This window comes from Microtus pennsylvanicus, chromosome 9 (assembly GCF_037038515.1).
Source record: "Microtus pennsylvanicus isolate mMicPen1 chromosome 9, mMicPen1.hap1, whole genome shotgun sequence".
Taxonomy (NCBI): domain Eukaryota; kingdom Metazoa; phylum Chordata; class Mammalia; order Rodentia; family Cricetidae; genus Microtus; species Microtus pennsylvanicus.
In genome coordinates, this window is record NC_134587.1 from 39,707,212 (window position 1) to 39,733,595 (window position 26,384).

The 26,384-nt window shown below is 50.7% G+C and overlaps 2 protein-coding genes and 1 pseudogene across 7 annotated transcripts in view; 1 reads left to right on the forward strand and 2 right to left on the reverse strand.

The window, feature by feature from the left end:
* The window catches only part of Traf2 (TNF receptor associated factor 2), a 29,152-nt gene extending 21,690 nt beyond the window's left edge, over positions 1-7,462 (reverse strand). Inside the window, exons 1-3 of one of the 6 annotated variants that reach the window (XM_075985436.1) lie at positions 7,379-7,426; positions 1,291-1,339; positions 473-691 (exon numbers count right to left, since the gene is read on the reverse strand). In XM_075985436.1, coding sequence (XP_075841551.1) covers positions 473-660 — 188 coding nt within the window. In that variant the 5' untranslated portion in view covers positions 661-691; positions 1,291-1,339; positions 7,379-7,426. The other 5 variants (XM_075985435.1, XM_075985437.1, XM_075985433.1 and 2 more) reach the window with 5 other exon arrangements.
* A 3,068-nt stretch (positions 7,463-10,530) lies between these two features.
* LOC142856972 (charged multivesicular body protein 1a pseudogene) lies at positions 10,531-11,156 on the reverse strand (annotated as a pseudogene).
* Positions 11,157-21,959: 10,803 nt separating this feature from the next.
* Positions 21,960-26,145, forward strand: Edf1 (endothelial differentiation related factor 1). Its single transcript, XM_075985428.1, has 5 exons — positions 21,960-22,147; positions 24,339-24,390; positions 24,671-24,831; positions 25,108-25,201; positions 25,914-26,145. Exons 1-5 carry the CDS (start codon positions 22,070-22,072, stop codon positions 25,973-25,975), a joined length of 447 nt encoding a protein of 148 aa, XP_075841543.1. The 5' UTR covers positions 21,960-22,069; the 3' UTR covers positions 25,976-26,145.
* The last annotated feature ends 239 nt before the right edge of the window (positions 26,146-26,384 follow it).

A 26,384-nucleotide genomic window follows, 5' to 3' on the forward strand; every position in this document is an offset into this window, starting at 1 on the left:
CCAGGCTTAGTAGCAAGTGCCTTCACCCACCAAGACATCTCTTTGACTTCTGAGGTTGATTTTGAACTTGTTATGTAGCCAAGAATGACCTCAAACATCTGCTTCCAATCTCCACCTCTCAAGAGCTGGAAACAAGAACACGCTATCATATCTTTCTAAGATCAATTCTAAATTCTTTCTTACTTTTTTTTTTTTTTGAGACAAAATCTACGTAGCCCTAGAACTCACTTGTAGACTAGGATGGCCTTGAGCTCAGAGATCCTCCTGCTTCTGCCTCCTGAGTGCTGGGATTCTGTTTCACTATACCCAGCTCAATCAATGGTTTTAAGTGGTAAATTTTACCTTCTTAGTTTGGGGTAAGCCTCCAGAATCCAAGGAGAATTTGTACTAACAACCCCTCTACTAGACAGTGCAATCTAACATCAGACCCACCCACTTGCCCCTGCCCACTCGGGCAGCATGCCATGCACACCTGAGGATGTTCTTCAGGCAGAAGCTGCAATAGCGGTGACCACACTGGGCCTGGAAGGGCCTCCGTAGGATGTTTCTGCACGCTGAACACAGGTACTTGGCTTCTAACTTGGTCCCCAGGAGGGTCTTGGAGAAGCCAGGCTGCTGCAGGTCTAGGGAGCCAGGGGGAGTCACACTGGCTGCAGCCATGTGAGTTTTAACCCACACACACCACAAAGCCCTAAAGAAAACAGACCACATCACACCTCAATTCAGAATAATCCTCTAGAGCAGTGGATCTCAACCTTCCCAGTGCTTCAACCCTTTAATATAGTTCCTCACACCATAAAATTATTTTTGTTGCTACTTCATAATAGTAATTTTGTTAGTTATGAATTATAAATATCTGTTTTCCAATAGTCTCAGGCAACCCCGTGAGTCTTCCACCCCCAAACGGGTCACAACCCACGGTTACGAGAACTACCACTCTAGAGGGAAAAGGAAGGTGGTGACATCTACTAGGAGGCACATGGTGAGGTGCCTGGGTCACTACACTGATCTTGAAAGAGGATCTAAGAAACAAGATTTTAGAGTTCTGGGAAGCCTTGAAGATAAGCCAAACCAATCTCCTGCTACAAATATGGGAAGAGATGACAATAAGGGCGACGAGACTTGATGTCACCCACAGTAACTATCCAATTCATCAGCTTCCTACTTTCTGGCATCAAATCGATCCTGGCTGGAGCACTTCCTGCAGAGACCAAGTCAGCATCCTCCATCCTACACCCATGGTCCCTACAATGAGCATGTTTAAGACGGCGGATGGCTTCTGAAGCATACCATAGGCTGGCAGTCCTTAGATCCCAAACAGTCTCCTGGAGGTGGACACCTGGGCATGAGACACAGTCAGTCTGTATTAATCACTGTTCCCTGCTTGGTATCAGTTCTCCACACACTGCATTGAGCCCACAGCCTGCAGAGCCCCTTCCTCTTCCTGTCATCCAGACCTGACACCTGCCATCCTCGCCAAGATGCTTCACTCAAAGCCAACTAGAGTCCATCTCTTCCCTCCTCTAGGCATCACCCGCCATACCAGAAGAACCACCTCTGCCTGCCCCATCCTGTTTTCCTCTTCTCCAGCCCCAGGCTCCTCCCTCATCTTCCAGCACAGCGGCCTCCACTGGGCTCCCTCTCAACTCCCAGAGTAATCACACAGCACCCAGGCCTTCTGCTTCCCCATTTTCTCAGGTAGCACTCTGGGAGCCCTCACACTCAGGAGCCCAGAAGAGAGGCTTACTCAAGCTGAGGCAGGTGTGGAGAGGCCTGGTCTACCTGAAGGAGCAACCTGGTACCTCTATCTTCCAGTGGCCTCTCATACCTGGAGTACACCATTTCCCAGTGACAACCTCCTTGCCCTATCTCCATGACCAAGGCAGCGTAAACATTGGGGGTAGCTGCTAACCATACTTTCTGCCAAACAGGGTTCCTCAGCCTCTGAGAAGAGTGTGGGAAGACCACTGGCTCTCACTCAGAAGAGCAGGCTAGTCCCATCGAGGGCAAAGAAGTCTGGGGTACGGGGTGGGAGGACATGGACCTCCAGGGTCTTAGCTGCCAAGATCGGGTTCAGTTTCAGAAGCTGAGCTTAAGGAAGAAGTGGGTTATGTGCCTTGGGATGCAGACTAGGAAGTGTGTGGTATCGGAGGTGTGCTGAAGGCAGGGAGGCCATAAGCAGGAGCAGCAGCATCTCCGGAGTCCTCTCTTCCCAGCAAAATCCCAGTCATGTTTCATTTAACAAATCACCTCTCAGAACCATTCCCACATTTAAATACCAGAGGCAATTCCCAGGCTCCAGGAACAATGGCAGCACTGCCTGCTTCATGCTTGGCAACTGCCAGACAGTGCCTTGCTGCCTCCTTCAAACCTTGCTGGCCCCACTGACTTGCCTGCCCTCAAAGCCTTCGGGCACTCACATCCTGGCATGCACAAGGCCCCATCTAGCAGTCAAAGGCCTGGTGGAAGGCTACAGTGAGGAAAACAGAGTGTGAGTCTAGTTCCACAGCCTGAGTCACTTGGTTCTAGGTCTACTGGCCAGTCTGCCAAGGCCCTCCCTCCTCGTCCCTGCCCACTGCCCTCAGGGTTACTTGCTGCTCACCAGGGACTCAACAAGCCCACTCTTTGCCCAACCCTTGGCCAATCCTGCCTCGTCTGGTGGACACCCTGCCCTGTTCTCCTTCACACCGATCCCAAACACCATCACTACAGTGTCGAGCCACACTCAGAAGTGAGGGAACTGGGGGCTGGAGAGATGGCTCAGAGGTTAACAGCATTGCCTGTTCTTCCAAAGGTCCTGAGTTCAATTCCCAGCAACCACATGGTGGCTCACAACCATCTGTAATGAGATGTGGTGCCCTCTTCTGGCCTTCGAGCATACACACAGACAGAATATTGTATACATAATAAATAAATATTAAAAAAAGTGAGGGAACTGTACAACCACTCTGCTGGCCATGCCCTGACCCCACTGCTTCCGACTGCTCCCAAACACTTCAACCCTAGGCCCCTCTTCAAACACAGTGACACTGGCCTCCACTGGTAGTCGGGTGCTCAGAGCCCCAGGCACCACCAGGACATGCCTGGATACACACTAGCGTGGCTTTCAACACAACATTCATTAAAAGATGACTGTTACTTACATGCAGCTTGCTATCCTTTCCAGTGTACCTCGATTCTGATTACACATATTAAAACATTCACAATGCAGCAGTGACAGCTGCCATCTGTCACCTTCTTCTCATCCAACAACTGTTTTTCAGATGCTAGGCACCAGCACGACCAGTTTCTGTGAACCAACCCTTGGCTGAGGGTGTTGAGTCCGAAAGCAAGAGAACTCCTCTGTTCTATCTGTACATCTCTAAGAAGAAAGAAGTTTCTCACCTGTACCTAGACAGGAGTAGTTAACAGAGAGCCCAAGCAGAAAGAATTTTAACTCAGAACCCTTGAGATCTTCAAGTACACACAACTACAGCATTACAAACAGCAGGTCATCCCCCGTGGCCACCCCTGGGAACCAATAAGCAGCACAATGACCCCCACACTCAGGGAGTCCCCTTTACAGAAGAGGCACACTGATGTCAAAGGCTGAGACTCCTGACAGAGCTCCTGTACCGAACACCATGACAAGGCTGCTGGGTGTCCCTAACCTGCAGGACACAGCTCACACGTGCCCACATCCACTCGATTCTTCTGCATACACAATTTAATGATGCCCACATCCAAGTTCATAAAGCATATGTATAACCTCCATCTACTCTAAGCTCCCCCCAGGGTGGATGGCCCTGGACAGGAGGGCAAACCTGACTCTGCCCCGCTCTTGGGGTGGATGCGTCTCCCAGCTTCACGCGTGCATCTGCGCTGTGGGAGGAAACTCACTAGCGCCTGAGCTCAGTGAGACACCACGTCACAAAAAACAAAACAAAAACAAACAAACAAAAAAAAACCCCAGCTGGCACTAAACAACCAGAAAGACATGAATGTAGGGCAGGTTTAATCGTTATTTTATTTTTTGTTTTTTGAGGCAGAGTTTCTTTGTGTAACAACAGTCCTGTCTGACCTGAAACTCTCTTTGTAGACCAGGCTGGCCTCAAACTCACTGAGATCTACCTGCCTCTGCCTCCCAACTGATGGGACTAAAAGCAGGCACCACCACCTGGCCAAGTAAGAAAATGTTTCCATTTAAAAAAGGCCACAACACACAGTTGGGCTCTAACCTCCCTGTCTATCCTTCTCCCAGATATGCCCCTCAACAAGCCTTTCTCCTGTTTTGAGACAGGGTTTCTCTGTAGCTTTGGAGCCTATTCTGGCACTTACTCCGTAGACCAGGCTGGCCTGGCCTTGAACTCACAGAGATCTGCCTGCCTCTGCCTCCTGAATGCTGGAATTAAAGGTGTGTGCCATGACTACCCAGTTCCAGATTTAGGTTTAAATGTCTGTCTGTCTCTTTCTTTCTTTCTCTTACCTGTGAATGGAGCGCCTGAGTTCTGTTAGGACCTCAACACTCAAACAAATGGATAGCTCCAGCCCTGACTGCATAGCTTCCTTGGGGCCACTGTGGCCTCCTGGGGACCAGAGGAACCTTTATCACAGCATGAAGTCTGAGCCTCTACTCAGCTTAGAACCTCAATGGCTTCCCAGCTCTGGTCACGAAAGCTAAAGCTGCGCCAACTCCACCTGTCTGCCTACCCCAGCTCCCACCAGTTCTCTCAGGTCTGCGCCATGCCCATTCTGCTAGGGCCTTACTCCCAGGACTGGCTGTCAGCAGGCAAGTACAGAGCTAAAAGAGGAAGGAGGGGAGCCAGCTTCTACAGCTCTCCCCTCCTGGCTACTACTAGGGAAGTCGCCTTCCACTGATGGCTGCAGTCACATCAATAACTAAACAGCCAGCAGCTAACTCTGGCACACAGCACAAAATCCCTTTCTGTAACAACTGGTCCAGTCCTTCACAAACTCACCCCATCCCCAACCCATGCCCTCTGCTCTAAACAGAGCACCCCAACTCTGGGTCATGTGCCTGCTATCTAAATTCCAAATCCTTGATTTTCTTGTGCTCAGATTTCCAGTTCCCATCCACCTAAATTCCAAGCTGCCCCCAGACACCAACTACACTGCCCACCTGGGTCCCAGGGTCTAGGTGCAGAGCGCACTCACTGGGTCTCCTTCTCTATGGCTACCAGCAGGGCAAGCACAGTACAGTAGTGTGATGGATGCCCAGTATAAAGGGGCAGCAAACGGGGGAAAATCTCCAACATAAGCCTTGAAGCTGCACACCCCACCTCTGGCATAATCTGCAGGACCTACGGCAGTTTTTTCTAGATTTTTTTTCTTCTCCAGATTACCTCGTCCATGCCTGTATAGTTCACAACTTCCCAGGGGATCCACCTGCCACGCCATACTCACAATTTACGTAACAACACACGGGAATTGGGGGCTTAGCATTCCACTGTCAAGAAGGAAACCCCAAACCAACTCCCAAAACAGCAATGAGATGACAGGCTGGAAACACACTTCCTTCCTAGAAGAGGGCCTTCTCCAAGCTGACTGCTGCCGTTTCTGTGGTGCAGCCCAGGCCGCTATTCCTCTATGTGCAGGGGGAATCACAGTCCAAAGAATCCTGGAGGGCTCTGTCGGGAAGCGCCCCATGTCCTGCAGCCCAGGAGCCAGTGAGACTGGACGTGCACGTGCACGGCCCTCACTCCAGTCGCTGCACAGACTTTTCCAGGCTCTCATCAGCCATCAGGTGTGCAGAGAGAGGTGCTGAGGACCAAGTCTGCCCCATGTTGACCGGCAAACAGGAAAGAGTAATAGGGTTCCCGGCAGCCTGCACTGTCAGAGACTAGTCTGTCCAGTTCCAGGAGTACTGGGGCGGGTTTGGGGGGGGGGGGTCCCCAGAGGAAAAAGAAACAGCAAATACATAAACACCTCACAGACGTGCCCTGCAGGTCAGGCCAGGGAGACACCACAGCTGGAAGCACTCAGCCTTCCAGCTGTGCACACAAGGCTTGATAAAGAATTACCCTTGAGTTGTTGGTGGTGGTGCACACTTTTAATCCCAGCATCTGGGAGGTAGAGGCAGGAGGATCTCTGTGAGTGGGAGGCCAGCCTGGTCTACAAGACCTAGTTTCAGGACAGGAACCAAAAGCTACAGAGAAACCCGGCCCCTGGCGCACACCTTTAATCCCAGCACTCAGGAGGCAGAGGCAGGCGGATCTCTGTGAGTTCGAGGCCAGCCTGGTCTACAAGACCTAGTTTCAGGACAGGAACCAAAAGCTACAGAGAAACCCTGTCTCGAAAAATCCAAAAAAACAAAAACAAAAAAAAGCAAGTAAGTGGGGGAGGGAATGCTTGAGCTTTTGTCAAATGCTTTAAAATTCTGTGGTACACAACAAATACAGCCATAAAGCTAATTTTTAAAAGATTTAAACACCAATTTGGGATTGGTTGTAGGTCTCCACCCAGTATCAGTAATTTGGAGTCATTAAATATCACCTTTCTCAGGCAGTCACACAGGCATGGGCACTGTGGCAAGGCCAAGTGTGACCTCTCTGGACCAACTGGTAGCCAGAAACAGAGGACTTCCAACTAGTGAACTGCACGCAAGATGACCTTGCACTGTGTCCGTGGGGCTGAAGGTTTCCTGAGTTCCCCAACTCTGTGTTTCTCCGAATGTAGGGCCCGCAGGGAGTACGCCTTTGGGTTCTAACCAATCTCATGTCCATCATGAAGAGTGTCCACCAAGCCCAACCTCCACTAAGCAGGCTTCAAGGAGCAAAGGGCCCTGGGATCAGACCAAACCCCCTGACACTTAGGCATCCCATCAAGATAGCTCCCAGAGAAAGGGGTCCTGAGAGGCAGAAACGTGAGATCTGAAAAGATAAAGGACACCAGGAAAAATGAGACACCAACAGGGAGTTTGGGGGGAGGGGGTGTCCGTGGGCTGTGGAGCCGGGTGTCAGAGTCTGAAAGGGCGACTACGCCTGAGTACTGGGGGCGTCAGGCTTAATTTGACTCCTTAGGTTCAAAAGCTGATGCAGGTGGGGAGGTGGGCAGTCAAAGTGGCCCAGGAGACCAGGCGTTCGCCCAAGAGCAAGTGGGGCTCGTGGGTCCCACGGCCAGGACGCCGGACCGAGATCGGGGGAAGGGACCGTAAGGCCGTGACCCCGAAACACAGCGCCCAGGCCCGCGCGCGCAGCGACGCACCGCTGCCGACGTCGCGAACTTTTCCGGCCCCCCTCCCGCCGACTTTCAGTTTCCGGCCCCGCGGCTCCGAACCCCACCCCCCCTCACACCCCGACGGCGGCGGCCCCGCACCTGACCCCCAACCGCCACTCCCGCCCCGCGCCTGACCCCGGCCACACCGGCCGTAAACGCTGACCCCGGCTCGGCTCCGCGCCGCCTCACCCAACGGTCTCCGCGCGCCCGGAACTCAGCGTCCGCCGGGGACCACCCCCGCTGCCGCGGCCCGTCCCGCCTGACGGACAGACTCGCGAGCCTACCAGGAGCTCCCAGGGCGCGGCAGCGGGCGTCGATTTGTCAAATGGGCTGCCTTGGGCCCTCTCCTCTGACGGACGGAAGCAGGAACCTACCAGGAGCTAGCAGGGAGCCGCAGCGAGCGGCGATTGGCCGGTGCAGCGCGGCTTGGTACTGAGCTTGTTTCCCCGCTTTCTAGCAAAGTCTATGTGGGGCTGACGTGAGCTGCCGCGGGTTGGCTTAGGTCCTCCTGGGACAATCGTGCTCCTAGCACGAACCTGGTGCTCTGGAGGTCAGTGGGTAAAGTCACTTGCCACCAAGCCTGATGACCCTAGTTCAATCCCTGGGACCCTTGATATGGAAAGAGAGCAGGAATGTATGCATTATTTTATTACACACACGCACACACACACACTACAAACCATGTATAAATAACACCACACACATAGATATGTATACACACAAAATAATTAGATCTCACCAATCTATTTTTTGTTTTGTTTTTCGAGACAGGGTTTCTCATAGCTTTGGAAGCCTGTACTAGAACTCGCTCTGTAGACCAGAACTCACAGAGGTCCGCGTGCCTCTGCCTCCAGAGTGCTGGGATTAAAAGTATCACCACCACCGCCCAGCTCAAGATCTCACCAATATTCTACAGCAGATATGTCCAGCCTGCAGCATGTATCCCAGGATGACCATGAATGCATCCCAACACTTGTAAATGTTATATCACAATGTCAAAAGGATAGACACCTCTGCACGATACCCCGAGTCTCCTCTGCATTCGTTCTGTAGCTGAGTTTGAGAGATACTTGTGCCGTTTTACTCTTTTGGCTCATTTTTCTTTGCTCTTCGAGGGGCCTGCCACCCAGCTCCCAAATAAATCACACACAGTGGCTTATTCCTTTTTTTTGTTTTGTTTTTTTGTTTTTTGGGTTTTTTTTTGTTTTTTTTTTTTTCGAGACAAGGTTTCTCTGTGGTTTTGGAGCCTGTCCTGGAACTAGCTCTTGTAGACCAGGCTGGTCTCGAACTCACAGAGATCCGCCTGCCTCTGCCTCCCGAGTGCGGGGATTAAAGGCGTGCGCCACCACCTCCCGGCACAGTGGTTTATTCTTAATGATAAATGCCTGGCCTTAGCTTGGCTTATTTCTTGCCAGCTTTTCTTAAGTTATCCTGCCTATATTTTGCCTCTGTGCGTCTTTCTTTCCTTACTTCTGTATATTTTACTTTCACTCTTACTCCGTGGCTGGCTGTGTAGCTGGGTGACCGGCCCCTTCTTTCTCTTGCTCCTCCTACCTTTTCTCCCATGTTTCTCCTTCTATTTGTTCTCTCTGCCTAACAACGCCGCCTATCCTTTCTCCTGTCTTGCTGTTGACTGTTAAGTTCTTTATTAGGCCAATCAGGTGTTTTAGACAGGCACAGTAACAGCTTCCTGGAGTTAAACAAATGCAACATAAAACATAAACATCTTTATATCATTAAGCAAATGTTCCATAGCCTAAACAAATGTAACACATCTTTTTTTATTCTCCAACAATCAATTTATTTACAACAGCATTTTAAAGGCAGATATGCCCATTTTGATGAACCCAACCCAGCACCCCCCAAATCTACTAGTGTTCCACAAATCCTGCACCCTCCAGGACTCAGAGAGCTCACAAGTTGTCCCGAGAGACTGCAGCTACTCTCAACACCTGTCACGCAGGTTGATTTCAGGAAGCCTGAGGGGCCCGTGGTTAGACTGTACCTTGGTCCCCGCCCGCAACATCACTTTTGTAATGTGGAACACTGAGGGCCCCCCCCCCGAAGTACAGAACAGAAACAGTTTAACTCTGTGAAGCTGTTACTGTGGCCTAATAAAGAACTGAAAAGCAAGTCCAGGTGAAGTATCCAAGCTTGAGTGTAACCCTGTAGGCAGTACTGCCCTGCTCGGCCTGTGGAAAGGGCTGGACAAACACACCCCATCTGCTGTGTGCTTTTCACTTTGGCAAAGGAACAAAACCACCAGGAGGTTTAAGAACATGAGTAAACTTCAGGAGACAGAAACTACAACAGCTGCCGGTACACACAGCCTTCAGGCTGCCCCAGGCAGTCTCATTGCCTGTTCCCCGCCAGTTTCCCACTACAAAAGGGTGTAAAAGAGCTGACCGCAGCCGAGGATGACTGTCCCGGTTTCCTTTGTTAGCCACCCTGACTTTTCCCTGGAGAAGGCAGAAGGGCAGCAGCCTGTATCTAAAAGGACAGAAGAGTCAGGGGACCTCACATTCAAGAGTGAGAAGCTTTAAAGGGCCTGAAAAGCGGCAATGCTGGAGGTCTGGCACCATCAGACAGATGCGCAGGCCAAGTGGCCCCAAGCCCTTCCAGAGGCAGCTGCTGAGGAAGGGTAAGCATCTCTCGGGAGGGAGCACCTGGACTTGAGATTGGATGCCAGTTCTGTGGGCTGGGGAAGGGAGCTGAGGGACAGAAAGCCCAGGCCAACTCAGCCGGCTGGGAGTGGCAGCCAAGGAACAAACTCAGCCCTGGGAAGATGGAGGAGAGGAACCACCTGTAAAGGCTCCAACCAGTGTTGGTGGCACTGGACATATCGGGTACACAAAAGTCCACAGGAACCTACTCAGGGCTGTCACACAACAGGATTTCCTGTCTGCAGAGGTTGGGGAGAGGCTCCCAGGAGCTGCCTAGCAAAGGTGTGGCTCTGATCCTCCCTGGCCACAGCAAGCAGCAGGTGTGTGTTCACTGGAAACTGAAGGCCCTGAAGCCCTGGGCTGAAGTCCACACAGCTGCTGGTCAAACCCTGTCAACTCCACATAGGCAAAGGACAACACAGAGCTTGCCCTCTTCCAGCTGTGGCCCACAAGTCATATGAGTCACCCACACTTGTGCAAATTCAATACCAGGACAGAGGCCCACTGCCCAACCTAAGGCTCAGTTCTAAGGCGCCCAGCCCGACAGGTTGGAAAAGAGCCAAGGCAGCGATGAAGGGTTGGAGAAAGTGGGGCAGAAGTCTCCAGTACATCATAGCAGGGAGGCAACACCTGCCAAAGGCATGCTAATTCCTCAGGGCAGCAGCCTCCGCGACAGCTGGTCCTCCAGGCTGGGCACAGAGCTCTCATCCACAGCAGAGTCACCCTCTGGAAGCTGGCTGAGCTGGTCTAAGACCCCCAGGCCATTTTCCTCAGCAATCTGCACGATGAGGCTGTCGACCTGCTCCTGGGGTGTGGTCAGCGTGGTGGCAGAGCTCCTGGAATCCTCCGTTACCAATGTGTGCTCATCCGGGCTTTGCACCTGTCTGCTCAGACCTGTCCATCACTGCAGACACCTTCTGGAGATCCATGGCACTCAGCGCCCTGTCCAGAGCTTTGGTCACCTGTGCCATATTCTTGGTTACCCCCTTCACGGTCACAGCTGTCTGCACCTTGGAGGCTACTGCATCCACACGGGACGCCATCCAGAGCCAGTTTACACCTTCATTCTTCTTGCGGATGGCGTTCTCAGCACACCTGCGGGCACACTCCACATTTTTCTGTTGAAGGGCCTTCTTCACTTTGGCCTGCTCAGCCTTGGAGTCCTTCTCTGCCTTCTTGGTCAGTTTCTCTGGCTGCTTCAACTGGAACAGGGTATTGTCCATGGCCAGTCAGGTAGTGCACCCCTCAGGGTGGTGAAGGGGACGAGATCTTACGGACCAGCTGGCAAATGTGACACGTCTTAAAACTATTCTACGATAGCCTTTCTCTTTGGATATTAGGCTCCTAAAATAATGGACTCCAAGAAACTGAAATACTCTCCAGGAATCTCATGCAGGAGAAAGGAAAAGGCTGAAGCCCAGACCAACCAAAGGAAAACTTGTGTCCTGGGAAGAGATCTGCAACATCAATCCATCTTGCACGGTACACTGGAGCTGAGACAATGGTTGGGTTAGTGATGGCAGGACCACACTTTAACCCTGTCTACTTAGTGATGCATAACTCTGGCCTCTACTTGAAGTTAAACTTCATGCAGGACCCTAAAGGTGAATGTGGGGAGGTTGTGTCACTGGATCGCTTTGTCTTTCTTTCTAATTTGGCCACAATGAGTAAATCTTTCTTGCTTTTCACTGGTGCATTTTCTCTTTAATTGGCTTATTGAGGACAAGTGCCTGAGCGTCTTGCTAGGGATGCCAGAACGGGCTCTGACCGTAATAACTACAGTAGCAATCTCACGAGGATTGCAAGGACTAGGGAGCAGAAGGGGAGTCCAGGTGAGATCCTGGTCACAAGGAGATCCCCTGCAACCGTGAAAACGGTTCTAAGATGAAAACTGTTTGAAGCTGGGGCTACTGATCCAGCCTCCTGACTGCACTCTTGCTTCGTCAGGAGGTGGAATTCCCCTAACCGAATCAAGAATTCCACCAATGTGACAGCGAGGTTGTCGTCTTCTGACAGAACTCAGGCAGCCACTGGGTCGATAATCTCGCTAGAGCATGTTTGCCCCAAGCACTAGTGAGTCCCCACCTGCAGGAACTCTCTCAGCTCTACCTATGTAAGGAGGTGTTTCCTTCAGGCTGCGCCTGAGAGGCCTGAGCGTGTGCTGAGACACTAGCAGCCTAGCCTGACAGAAAGACTCATTCACAGCAGAGCGTCTACTCCCCTAGGGGAAAATGTGTGTCTGCTCCGTCCTCCAGACCTCACCTCACCCACATCCACCAAAGATTTCACCAGCAAGATACTACCCCCTGCCCTTAATGGCAGCTGAGCCAGAGAGTGACATTACCCTAGCTTAACTGTAGCCTGCTGGCCCAATGCTGCCACCGCAAATGTGGCCTTTAGACTTCTCTACTTTTGAGATTTTGTGTGCATTTTTGGGGGGTGGCATACTGGTGTGCAGAGTGTGTACAGACTTAGACCAGGTCAACAGATGGGAGGTGTCCTGAATGGGAAGTGGCCTCACTACTGCCCCACCCACCAGCACAGAACTGTGTGACATCCCGGGGACTCACCTCACTCGCTGACTGGGAAATGGGTGAGTCACCGTATCGTTGGACTACTCAGGGGTTTCCCACGTGCATTCCTTTCTGCTAAAAAGAAAGCAAAAGTTACCCAACAAGACAACCAGAGGGCCAGGCAGAGGTTGGGGATGTCCCGTGGACAGACTAAAGAGGACCCACACAGCACCTGCTCACTCCCTGAGTCCTGGGATCAACCTCAACCCCCTCTTCAGTAGAACCTTTGACTCTGCATGGGCATGTGTCGTGGCATTTGTCCTGAAGACGGCTGAGGTGACACACCGAAACAGGTTGGGACCTCAAGTGCTGACAGAGTTGGTTGGGGTAGGCTGTGGTGATTGGACAGGACAGTGTGTACCGCACGTGTGTGGAAGTCTGAACGCAACCTCAGGTGTCTTTCCTCACCTCTCCCCTTGAGTCAGGGGCTCTCATTTGCCACTGCTGACTTAGACTGGGCTAGCTGGCTTGCAAGTTTCCAACACTTCTTGTCTCTGCCTCCTGTCTTGCCATAGGTAGGCATACTGTTGACTATGGAAGTGAGCTGCTGCATCTGGCTTTGCATGAGCCCTGGGGATCAGACTCTCCTGCCGAGGCCCAGCTTGGTCACAATCCTTTGTACCAGGCAGTACCACACTCCCTGTGCTTGGCTTGGGCCTTCTCTGGGCCTTAGAGCCTCAGGTTAAAGCCACTGTTTTTCCTGGTAACCCTGGGTTCTCATGACCGTAAACACGTCATCTGTACAAGATATATAATGGTAGCATTTCTGAACTGTGACCTCTGTGGTCCAGGGCCCAGGTCCATAGTTCACACTGGCTGGCTGTCAGGTAATGGAGTACAGGGCTTCCTAGCTTCTCAGAGAACAGCGAGTATGCCACCTGCCGTCCAGAGAGGGAAAGGGCTGTGAGCGGGACCTTCTTGGCATCTGACAGGGTAGCCTCGCTGTTACCCACACACCTGTACCAGCACTGCTCCCACTCAGACCTGGCAAGTGGAGCCATCCTTCCAAGGCCGTCCAGCCACATGTCTGTGGTGATGTCAGCTGTAATCTCAACACTCGAGATCCCAGGGGCCTCCTTCCACCTGCGGCAGCCGGGTGTCCCTGCCCCTCCCTATCACATTCTCCACAGGGGCTCCTACAGTGGTAGGATGCTATCCTCCAAGCGTAACAGCCTTTGTTGCTTACATCAGCAGCTGTGACTATTCCCAGGTGATCCTCAAGATTGGGACTTGATATCCCTTCATAGAAGAATTGGGTGGGGATGGTCACAGACCTGAGATCTCAGTCCCTCTTTCCTTCCCTCTTTCTTTCCCCTGCCAGATATAAGCAGTTCTGCCTCAGACATAAGTAGTCTTTTGTTCTCAGGAGGTGCTAGAGTTATAATGTGGAGGTTAAGTGAAGGGAGACGCCACCTATGCGGCCATAAGGAAGTCGTCATCCGCGCTGGGTGAGACTTTTACGGCCACTTTGGGATTTGCTCCTCTACTCACCCATGCTTTGGAAGTACCCAATAAACTCAATGGTTTGCCGAATTGGACTTTAATAGAATTGCATCTTCATCTCTTGCTGGTGCCTTATTTGGTGTGAGTAGGTGCCTGTATGTGTCTTCCGGGAAAAGTTCACACAACACCAACATTCTTTCAGCTCTTATGCCCTGGTCCAAAGAACAGACCAAATGGAGAGTCTCTCCCTGGCCCTGGAATTTGGACACAGTCTGCTGCTTACTTAGGTGTTAGGTTCTCTGACCCACTCTTCCATATAGCACAACCTTCACCGCGCCTGTTCATCTGCTCACACCTGCTCCTGCCTTCCCTTCCCACACTGAGCAGCTGGCGGGGGCTCACAGCTGCTGGTGGTGAGGACTGGCCTGGCAGCACTTGGCCAGCTCCATCACCTCCTTGAACCTCGTCTGCGCCGTCACGCTAGTGAAAAGAGCACAGAATAAACTTCATGGCGGAGTAAACACTCATTCAGCCAGGAACAGCAGTGCATGCCTGGAACCCCAGAACTCAGAGGCAGGCAAGCGTGACAGAAGCTTGACCCACACGGGAGCACCTTGACTCAGAAACCACTTAAACTAAATGTAATGACTTTTTTTTTTGATTTTTCGAGACAGGGTTTCTCCGTAGTTTTTTATTGTTGTTGTTGATGTTTTTTTTTTTCTTTTGATTCCTGTCCTGGAACTAGGCCTTGTAGACCAGGCTGGCCTCGAACTCACAGAGATCTGCCTGCCTCTGCCTCCCGAGTGCTGGGATTAAAGGCGTGCGCCACCACTGCCCGGCTTGTATTGACTTTTGAGATAACAGTATAGACCAGTATCTCTTTTTTTTTTTTTAAGTTTTTTCGAGACAGGGTTTCTCTGTGGTTTTGGAGCCTGTCCTGGAACTAGCTCTTGTAGACCAGACTGGTCTTGAACTCACAGAGATCCGCCTGCCTCTGCCTCCCGAGTGCTGGGATTAACCGGCCCAGTATCTCTTTTGAACTGTAATGTTTGCAAATTTGACTTTATCAAAACTGATCTTTTGAACCAAGTGCAGTAATACACACATGTCATCACATGTAATCCCAGCAACCAAGAGACTGAGACAGAAGAACTCTAGACCAGCCTGGAGTACAGAGTTAGACCCTGTGTAATACAGGCAACATGCTTATCTTATTGTGGTCAGGCACCGCAGACAGTTAGCCAAATCTATCTACCCACCTGTATTTCCTTTTAATGGATCAGAACACCTTCTGTCAAAGTAAAATTTGAAAGTTTTTTTCTGAAGTCATTGATATATGGGAAGAAATTCCGAAATGAACCTCAAATATGGTATTCAGTAAGGATTCCTGAGTCTTCCCCATCACAGCACACGCTACAAACTGTGACTCACAACTGTCTTTGATTGCACCTCCAACGGGTCCGGTGCCCGCTTCTGGACTCAGAGGGCACCTGTTCCACATGTGTGCACCCCACATACACACGTGGTTAAGAAATAATGTTTGCTTTTGTGTTTTCAAGACAGGATTTCTCTGTGTAGCCTTGGCTGTCTCAGACTGACCTCAAACTCAGAGATCATCCTGCTCTGGCCTTCCAAGTGCTGGTATTAATGGCATTTGACACCAATGCCCAGCTAAAAATAAATATTTTTTAAGAACTGTTTTCCTAAATCTAGAAACCAAGGGACAGTTGAGGACTAAAGTTCTAGAATGCCATTTTTATTCATGACGAGGTGGTATGTGACTTTTTCTGGGGATGCTATTTTCATTCCCCAGAGAGGTAGAGAGCAATGGCAGACCAAAGGAAACATTCTGTCCTAGTCCATTTTGGTGCTCTTACAGAAGTCTAGGCAACTCAAAGGCAGCTCCATCTCCAGAAAGGCCCTGTGCAGCTCACAGGCAGTTATACCACCAGTAATCTCCTCCCCAGAAGCTGTTTGCTGCTTATGCATCAAGAAGGGGGTCTGTGAGCATCGTCTCTACATGAGGGAATGGCAGTAGTTCTGATCTCCCGAGGGTCTCCTATGGGTGACCACAGCTTCTCTGCTTCAAGATGGTTCGCGGTCATGGGGAACCCAGAGGAAACTGTTACACAACACAGGGTCAGGCCCCTGACTGCCCACAACTGTGGAGAACTGACAGAATATGGAAGCCACTGTCTGTAAGCATTGGGCAACTGGCAGTGCAGAACGGAGGACCTGAGGGGGGCGGGTGAGGACACAGATCCTCAGTTGCCTATGTTCTCTCTGGCTTTCTGTTTAGGATGCTTCTCCAATAGTCTCACAGGGGGGTGGAGAGCGAGCACAGTGTGGTGATTTTCCTGTGCTGAGGAGGTCAAAGGCAGAGAGCCCAGGGTAACAGGAGCAGCTGCAGCGGCAGAATTTGATGCTGCCTGTAACTTCAGGTCCAGGGAATCTGACACCCCCTTCTGGTCTCTAGAGGTACTGCACACACATACACACCGCCCACCACTATCCCATATACACAAAATTAAAAATAAAATATCTTGGGCGACAGAGGCATGTTGTGGAATATTTAACTAGGTAAAGATGTGCTGCATTTGTTCAGGCTCTGGAATGCTGCTTGAACTGTGAAAAGGTGTGCTGCGTTTGTTTAATGATATAAGGATGTGTTCAAGTATGAAAAGATGTGTTGCATTTGTTTCACCTTGCCTGCCGATGGCACGTGATTGGGCTAATAAAAAGTTGGATGCCAATAGCTAAGCAGGAGAGATTTAGTCAGGGCTGGCAGGAAGAGAGAATGGATAGGAGGAGAATCTAGGCTCAAGAGGAACGGACAGATGAAGAGAGGAGAGAACGAGAGGGATGCCTGGGGCCAGCCGGGCAGCTGCAAGCCAGAGACGAGAAGCAGTGAAAGTAAGACATACAGAAGGACAGAAAAGTAAAAAGCCCCAAGGCAAAAGGTAGATAAAGAGAAACAGGTTAATTTAAGTTAAAAAGAGTTAGCCAGAAATGAGCATAAGCTAGGCCGAGCATTCAAAACTTATAATAATGGGCTGGAGAGATGGCTCAGAGGTTAAGAGCATTGCCTGCTCTTCCAAAGGTCCTGAGTTCAATTCCCAGCAACCACATGGTGGCTCACAACCATCTGTAAAGAGATCTGGTACCCTCTTCTGGCCTGCAGACATGCACACAGACAGAATATTGTATTCATAATAAATAAATAAATATTTTAAAAAAACTTATAATAAGTCTCCATGTTGTGGTTTGGGAGCTGGTTGGTGGCCCAGAAGAAAAAGCCTGCCACAGAGGCAGGTGAATCACTGTGAGTTCCAGGACAGCCAGACATACATAGTGATTTCTGTCTCAAGGTAAATAAAAATCTTTATAGATTTTTTTTAAAAAAATGGCTTCCGGCTGCAAAGCTGCAAAGAAACCCTGTCTCAGAAAACCAAAAAAAAAAAAAAAAAAAAAATGGCTTCCAGTTTTCTGAGCTGTAGCTCACTCCTATTCATACAATTATCTTTCTACATTTTGTAATGCTTTGGTATCCTTTTTAAAAAATATACTGACTTTTCCCACACAAGATTATTTTAAGATATTATATAATAACATAACACAAAAATCTTACATATTAACACAAAATATACATGCTGTCCTAGGGTTTGGCTTAATAGTAGGGAGGGGGAAGAAAGGAAGGAAAGAGGGACAGCGGACCGGAGAGATGGTCATTCAGTAAAGTGGCTGCCATGCAAGTCTGAGGACCTGAGTTCGGATCCCTAGCAGCCATGTAGGCACTGGGCACTTACAACCCCAGTCCTGGGAAGGAGGAGACTGGGAGATCCCTAGAGCTTTCTGAACAGCCAGTCCAATGGAGCCCCAGGTTCAGTCAGAGACTGTGCATCAGACAGTATGGAAGGAAGCAACTAAGGAAGAGCTCCAGTGTTTGCCTGACTTAAAACAAAGCAGAAAACAGGAAGGAATAGAGGGCGGGTGTTTGGGCTGAAGAGATAAGGTTGGAGAGGACTCAGATCCTGAAAGGAAGAAATAAACCGCCATCTTTAACTTGTGTTCCAGCAGGCTACAGAAATGTGTGATGACGAGGTGGCTAATGCAGGCAGGCCACTCATGTTAAATACGTGAACAGAGGACTCACTGTCTCTGGAGAGAGTTTACCATGCTAGCTGCTGAGGCTTCTCTCCAGAGTAGCAACCTCTGAGCCTGGAACACACCAGAAGACCCTGACTGGGATTGAAAGTGCCTGGTGACTCCACAGAGAAAAAAGGAGAGCAGCCTCATGGCATCTGTCTGAGCCCAGAGGGTCGGGGGGGGCAAGGACTGGGCAGGAGACACCAGGACTGGATTCCTGATGATAGCCATGTGGGACATGGGTCCATTGACCAAAGACAGGCGATGGAGGGTCCCTCTTCAAGCCCAACCTAGTCAGAGAGGATACACCGTGGGACTGGCTCAACTGTTCCTGCAGAGCTCACACCCACGGCCTGGGATGCCTCGTAAAGAGTTCATACACATCAGACCCAGATACGGTGCTGACAATGCCTTAGATTACGGCCCGTGTCAGGCATCTAGATGGACCCCTCTCTCGTTTCACTCTCTGGGAGTCAAACAGGTTGGAACGACTGTGCATTTGTAGCCACAAAATAAGAGGAATGGGTTAAGATGTTTATGAACAAGAATGTCTCCTGAGGATGCCTGGACACTTAAGTCAGCTAGAAGTGAAGGAGAAAGGGCTTTGCACCTGCCAGGCCAGTGGTCAGTCTTTCCCAATCAGTCATGAAGGTTGCAAGATGTCAACAGAATTGAAACCACCCGCAACGGAAGAGAATTAGAACTTTCAGGCTGGTGAGAGGGTAAAATGCCTTCTGCCAAGCCTGATGACCTGAGTTCTGGCTCCAGAATCCACACGGTGGAAGAGAACCGACTCTCCAGAGCTGTCGTTGGAAGTGGCTCACATTACTCGTGCGTGGCCCTCCACCCACACACAAGTGCACACACAAAATGTAAAAGAAAAACACTCTCACCGCCAGGCACTCACCTGTGTTCCCATCACTCAGGAGGCTGAGAGGAGGAGGCCAGCCAGACTGAGCTACATAGTGAGACCCTGTTCCCGAAACACAAAGCAAACAAGAATCTCTCAACGAAAGATACAACTTACACCACTGTGGATGTTTTCCATTCATGAATGGATTTAGGAACTGTGCTAGCTAGTTTTGTGTATCAACTTGATATAAGCCAAAGTCATCAGAGAAGGGGCCTCATTTGAGGAAATGCCCCCAGCTGTAAGGCGTTTTCTCAGTTAAGGATCAATGGGGAGGGCCCAGACCATGGCAAGTGATGCCATCTCTGGGCAGGTGTTTCTGGGTTCTACAAGGTGGGCTGAATTGAGCAAGCCACGAGAAGCCAGTAAGCAGCTCCCCTCCATGGCCTCTGCATCAGCTCCTGACTCCAGGTTCCTGCCCTGCTTGAGTTCCTGTTCTGACCTCCTTCAACGATGGTTCTGTGATCTGGAAATAAATCCTTTCCTCTCCAACTTGCTTTTTGGTCATGTGTTTTGGTGCAGCAATAGAAACCCTAAGACAGGGACCAAATCTGTTGTAGCTGCTACCAGTGAGCTCATCAGTGAGAAGTCTTGAGCTTTCTCAAGCTAACGCTGATCACGATGGAGAAACGTGATCAAACACTAAGAAAATGACTGAGTCGTCTTTCTATTCTTTTCCAAAAAATATTTATTTATTATGTATACAGTGTTCTGGCATGTATACCTACATACCAGAAGAGGACACCAAACCTCATTATTGATAGTTGTGAGCTGCCATGTGGTTGCCGGGAATTGAACTCAGGGCCTCTGGGAGAGCAGCCAGTGCTCTTAACCTCTGAGCCGTCTCTTCAGTTCCCTCTACTCTTTTTAGAAAACAGTTCCACAAAATATGTGACAAGGCAATCAGAGTGAACACAGCTGAAAACAACAAGCAAAAACAAAGAAATGTGTACAATTTATATTTCTATTATTATTATAATTTATTTTTTAAGATAGACTCTCACTGTGTTCCCTGGCTGGCCTGGAACTCCCAGAGATCTGTCTGCCTCCCAAGTGCTGGGATTGAAGGTGTGTGGTACTACACCCAGCCTCTTACAACTCTCCCAAATCAAACTCCACTTCCAAGGGATCTGATGCTCTCTTCTGGTCTCCCCAGACATGGATGTGTGATTTTTGAGGCTAGCCTGGTCTACATATCAAGTTCCAAGCCAGTCAAAGTTATATAGTGAGACCCTGTCTCAAAAAAAAACCCCACAATTTTTAAGTCTTTCATATTTGTATTTTGCATGAATATCTATACATCGTATGTGTGCAGTGTCTGTAGTGGCCAGAAGGCATCAGATCTCTTATAGTTATAGATGCCTGAGCCACCCTGTGGGTGCTGAGAATTGAATCCAAGTCTTCTGGAAGAGTAGTCAGTGCTCTTAACTGCCAAGCCATCTCCTCATTTTTAAATTTTAAAAGTGTTATTTATTTTTGGTACCCAGAGTGATGGCACATGCTTTTAACCCAAGCAGTTGGGAGGCAGAAGGCAGATCTCCATGAATTCCAGGCCAGCCTAGTCTACACAGTGAGCTCGAGGCCAGTACATAGTGAGCCCATCTCAAAAAAGACAAAACGTCACCCCCACCAATGTGTGTGTATGTTTTCATGTGTATAGGCGTTTTGCCTTTACACGTGTCTGCATACTGCGTGTGCCTGGTGCCCTCGGAGGCCAGAATAGGGCATCTATCCCTCTGGAGTTGGAGTTACAACCTGATATGGGTGTTCTTGGGTCCTCAGCAAAGCAGCAAATGCTCTTAACCACTTAAGCCCCTCTATAACCATTTTTATCTCTCCCAAGCAGGGTTTCTTTTTTTTTTTTTTTTTTTTTTTTTGGAACCCTGACCGGGAATCGAACCAAGCAGGGTTTCATGTAGCCCTGGTGGCCTCAAACTTGCTAAAGAGAACCTTGAACTTTTGATCCTCCTGTCTCCACCTCCAAGTACTGGTGTTACAAAGGTGAATTGTTTATTTTTATCTTTATTTCGAGACAGGATTCCTCTGTGTAGTCTTGCGTATCCTCTAAATTGCTATGTAGACCAGACTGGCCCCGAACTCACAGAAACCCATCTGCTTCTGCTTGTCAAGTGCTGGGATTAAAGGAGTGCACAACAACCGTCATGATGAGCTTTTACTTTTAAACTAATTTGTTTTCCTGTACTCCAAAGAAAGCCATCGAGGGTTCACAGGTTCAGGCCTCACGAAATTTGCCAACTGCTGTCCTCCCCTACCCCCTTGCTCCCCGCCCCCAGCACACCTCCAAAGAAACGGAACTTCAAACTGCAGGTACAGTCCAACGCTACAGCACAACAGTCTGAACCTATCTCAGGACTCAGTCCCAAGGCGTGGACGGGAAGACACGTGTTACCAGGGTACTGACCAGTGTGGGGGACACTGGCACAGGTTGCTCGGGATGTAGGGGAGACCCGCTGGGATCAGTAGGCTCTGTACTCCCTTCTCTCCACTAGAACAGCACCTGGGCTAGCACGAGGGGGAGGGCGTCGCCTGCGCCCCTCTCCGTCCAGTCCCCCACTCTTCTCAGATTCCCGTGCTCCGCTCCTTCCCTCCGCCCCCAGCTCCCCTACAGGTGCCTACTCTTTTCTCAGGTTCTCCCCTTTCCCTTCCCTCTCCTGTCCAGGTGCCCCACTCTCCTCTCCAGCTCGGGCCCCCCACTCCTCTCCTGTCCGGGTCCCCCACTTTCTTAGGTCCTCCCTGCTCTTCTCTTCTCTAAGGTCCCTCTCCGCTCCCTTCGGCCTTCACGTTCCTCCCGGCCCTGGTGTTCTGCTCTTCGTATCCCCACAGACACAGGTCTAGATCAGCAGCGAAGATCAGACGTCGCCCTCCATGCGCCGCCCGTGGGTGGACCCGGAGGGTCCCTGGACTAGCCGGACTCCGATTGGCCGCGGAGCTCGGGAAGTGGCGGCCCCTGGGACCACCGACCAATGGGAGCCAGGGGCGGGACCGCGGCGCAAGCGCCGGAAGCGGGGAGGCGACGAAGGCACGTCGCGTCGCCGCGCCGGGTCTCGAGCAGCTGCCAGAGCCAGAGCCGCCGGACGGACCGCCGCCCCCGCCGCGCCATGGCCGAGAGCGACTGGGACACCGTGACGGTGCTGCGCAAGAAGGGCCCCACGGCCGCACAGGCTAAGTCTAAGCAGGTGCCCAGCCCGTGGGGGGCGGCGGGAAGCTGCAGGGCCGCGCGGTGCGCTGCGGTCGCTGGGCCGAGCCTGGGGAATCCGGCAGTGGGTGGGGACCCGAACGGAACGGACGAGGGTGGGGACCTTGTGGGTCAACAGGTGGGGATGGAGTAGGGAAAAAGACTGGGACAGAGGGCAGCTGACCTGGGCGAGGCTGGGGCAAGGGTCAGGGGTTGGGGGATGGGATGTGACCCGAGCTCTGGACTGGGACAGGTCTGGGTGGGGACCTGGATGAAGATGGAAACAGGGTTCAGGACAGGTACAAGAGTAGGTCATAGAACCTGGCTCGTCACGAAATGTAGGGTAAGGAGCAGAGGCATTAGGCACAGGAGTCTTGGGAGCCGGGGCAGGGGCAGTCTTCTTGCTGAAGGTTTTGTCCGTACCTGGTATCAGCCTGAGCTGGCATCGCTGGTCGCTTGGTGCCCAGGCGATCTCAGCCTATAAAGAGTACTGTCTGAGGCAGTGGTGGCCTCCTGTGGCCTAGTGCCCTCTCCACTTTGCTTTCCCGAGCCCTGAGTGCTGTGGTACCTTGAGGCGTACTGGCCTGCTTTGGTTTAGTTGCTTGCTGCATAGGCAAAGCCAAATTCACAAGCCTTTTCTTTTCAAGGGAACATGGAGTCATCCCAAGTGTCTAGAAAGTCTGAACATATTACACAGAGAATGGCTCACAAACCACTTTGCCGAAACATTATGTTACTGTTAGAGGTCCTGTCTCCAGGGAGACTGCAAGGTTCTGCAGGGTATGTCATCTCTCGTTAGGAGCCATACTGGCCGAGGAAGCCAGGCCAGCATTCCATTCTTTCCTGCTTTGTAGCAGAGTTTGGAAGAGGAATAGCTCTATTTTCAATAAAGAGCCTGTTAGCCTTATATATGTTTGTGTAGATGTGTATAAACATGTATACATACAGAGAGAGACACACACACATAACTTATTTATTGTGGTGTTGATATTGAATCCAGGACCTTGTGTATTTAGTACTAAACAAGTCTTGCCCCGTATCTGACACTGGCCTGGGTTCCCATCTGAGCCTCCTGAGTGCTAGGATCACTGTTGTGTGCCACCATACTCAGCTCAAGCCTGACTAGTGTAGAAGTGAGTTGGTTCTTTTAGAGTGGTTTAATGTACATTATTTGGGTATTGAGGGTTTTGTGTACAGTGTCCTTGTTTCTTTGGGGGATACTTTCTGAGGCTACTCAGTGGATGCCTGGACCTGAGTTGTACTGGATCCTGTATGTACTGTGTTTTTCCTACTCAGAAATAACCGTGACAGAGTTTATAAATTGGGGCACAGGGAAGAATAGTGCTAAGTTGGAGAGGTGGCTGGGAGTGGTTAAGAGTGTTGCTGCTCGTGCAGAGGACTCAGGTTCGTGTCCAGGCATGGATGTGGCAGTTCACATCTGTCAGTAAGTTCAGTTCTAGGTCTCTGGGGGCACTGTGTGCATGTGGTACATAGACATATACGCAGGCAAACACTCATACACAGAAAATAAATACATTTTTAAAAAGCCAGTTGTAACTAATGGCTGGGAAAAGCCTGTTAAAACAGTGCACTGTAGTCAGAGTTGTGCAAATGTGGTTTCTCTCTTGGGGTCCTACACTCACCCTTCTTTTAGGGATGGTGTGAAATGATACAGTATCTAAATGGTGCCCTAGAGTGATGTCAATCACATAGCCATTGTTAGGTAGCATTAGGCTCCTTCATCATGATTTCTTGACCATAAAGTCTGTTTTGATGCCCTGGTGGTTATCTGCTAGCCAAAGAGGTGGTCAGGTAGATGAGTAAGAGGCAGGTAGCATGCATAGCACGGACACACGTGGACAGAGGCATGGCTTATGTCTCAGGTGAGACAGTGGGGCTGGTATGAAACCGTATCACCTTGCAGAACATACAAAATTTAAAAATTATGAATTGTTTGTTATATGGAATTTAATGTTTTGGAACTAAAGCTGACCATGGATCAACCAAACATGGAAAGTAAGACCAGAGTGGGGGCAGGGGACACTGTTGTGATGAGTTTGGATTGTTTTAGCCAGCAGTATGTATCAGTCTTTTAAAAGTGAGCAGCATGCAGTTGGCAGACAGCTGCCCGAATTGTGCCCCACACTCCCCCAAAGCTCATTTTGATTGAAAACCACTTTCTGGTTTTCTAGGCCATCTTAGCAGCTCAGAGACGAGGAGAAGATGTGGAGACATCCAAGAAATGTAGGTACTCAAGTTTCCACCCGCAAAGCCAGGATGTGCTGTGGGACGGCTTGCCTGGTGGTATGGTTGGGCAATGCCCTGGGGACCTGCCAGTCAGCGTAGCTCTGGGTGGTGTGAGCTCCGTAGGGACTGCTAACTTCTCACTGCTGTGGGAAGATTGAGATTCAGGGCTCTGAGGTCCGTGAAGTCCAGGTCAGCTGGGCCTGAGACCCTGTCAGTCTGGTTTCTCCTGTGCTCCGTGCAAACTGACTCTGCTCTGTTCTGCTCACATTGCCTCCAGGGGCTGCTGGCCAGAACAAGCAGCATTCCATCACTAAGAACACAGCCAAGCTAGACCGGGAGACAGAGGAGCTGCATCACGACAGGGTGACCCTGGAGGTGGGCAAAGTGATTCAGCGGGGCCGGCAGAGCAAGGGCCTGACGCAGAAGGACCTGGCCACGGTGAGGCTTTTGCAGCTGCGGAGTGGGGACAGGTGACAGGTGCTTAGACAGTATAGGGAAGATGGGCTCACTGCACAGCTTTGGGACTTTACCCTAGCACACCCCAAATCCTCTGGGAAAGCCAGGTCAGAGAAGCTGTAGCTCTTTCTTGTACAAGACTTGTTTGTATGGGGGTACCAGGGACCCCAAACAAAGATGGCTGCCTGTGGGTACCTCGTCTGGATTCTGCAGCACATCTTACTGAGCTAGTATGGCTAAGGTGCATCTTTTCTTCAGAAAATCAATGAAAAGCCGCAAGTCATCGCAGACTATGAAAGTGGACGGGCCATTCCGAATAACCAGGTTTTGGGCAAAATTGAGAGAGCCATCGGTGAGTGTCTTCCCTAGCAGTCTTGGACAAGGCATTGCCCTTCTGTAAGGGGTGGCGAGGGCTGAGATGGCAGGCTCCTGTCTTCTTGAGGCCAAACTACTAGAATCCTGCCTAAAGGTTTGAGGCTTGGTGGGACTCCAGAACCCTGAGGAAATGGGAACTTGGGTCCTTCTATAGCTAACATCCAGCCAGAACACACTGTTCTCAGGGTGCCTACATGGCACATGGCTTACCTCTGCAGTGCACCTCCATGAGGCCCAGTGCAGTGTTCCAGTTCTTCTGGGACAAGACATCAAGATGTTTATCTTCTGATCTTTTTAGATTTTGTTATTTTTACTTATTTATTTTTTTCTGTCTGTCCTGAAACTATGTAGACAAGGCTGGCCTTGAACTCCTCTGCCTGCCTTTGCCTCCTATGCGTATTAAAGGCGTGCACCACCACGTCTGGCTTAGATTTTATTTTTTATGTAGAGTCTCTCTGTAGCTCAGACTGGCCTCAAACTCACACCAGTCCCCCTACCTCAGTCTCCTGAGCTCTGGGATTGCTGGAGTGGGCCCCCAAGCCAGCCTGGCCCACACTCAGATGGGAAAGCCGCCCTGTGTGGAGGCTTTGTGAAGCAAGTGGATGATGGGAAGCTCGGGCAGAGCAGGGAGGTTGGGAAGGTGCAGGAAGCTGCAGAGTGGTCAGCATCTTGCTGGCTCGTTGTTTCAGGCCTCAAGCTCCGGGGGAAGGACATCGGGAAGCCTATCGAGAAGGGGCCGAAGGCGAAATGAACACAAAGCCTCGAAGCCAGTGGTTCCGGCTGAGCTCTTCTGGCTGGTCCCCCAGGACCACCAGCACTGCCGTGGGTCTCCTCACATAGTTAAACGGAACACGGGGGTCAGGCCTGTGTGCCCCCTCAACCCATACCTGCTGTCAAACAAAGCAAAACCTTGCAAAGTGATAGCCTCTTGGCTTTTTCCTCCCTGCCTTCTGACCTCAGCAGGGGTGCGGACTTGCACCTTCTGTCCCTTGGACAGCTGGCTGCAGTGGGGAGTTCAGTTCTGGGGAGTTAAAGAATTCCCTGGGAGGTAGTGCCTGGGAGGAGGTGATTGTCTTCTAAGAGCCCGTGTTCTGCTGGAGAGAAGCAGAGCCTAGCATTCTGCAGCCCCCAGTTCTCTCTTCATTATAGATCATGTTGTA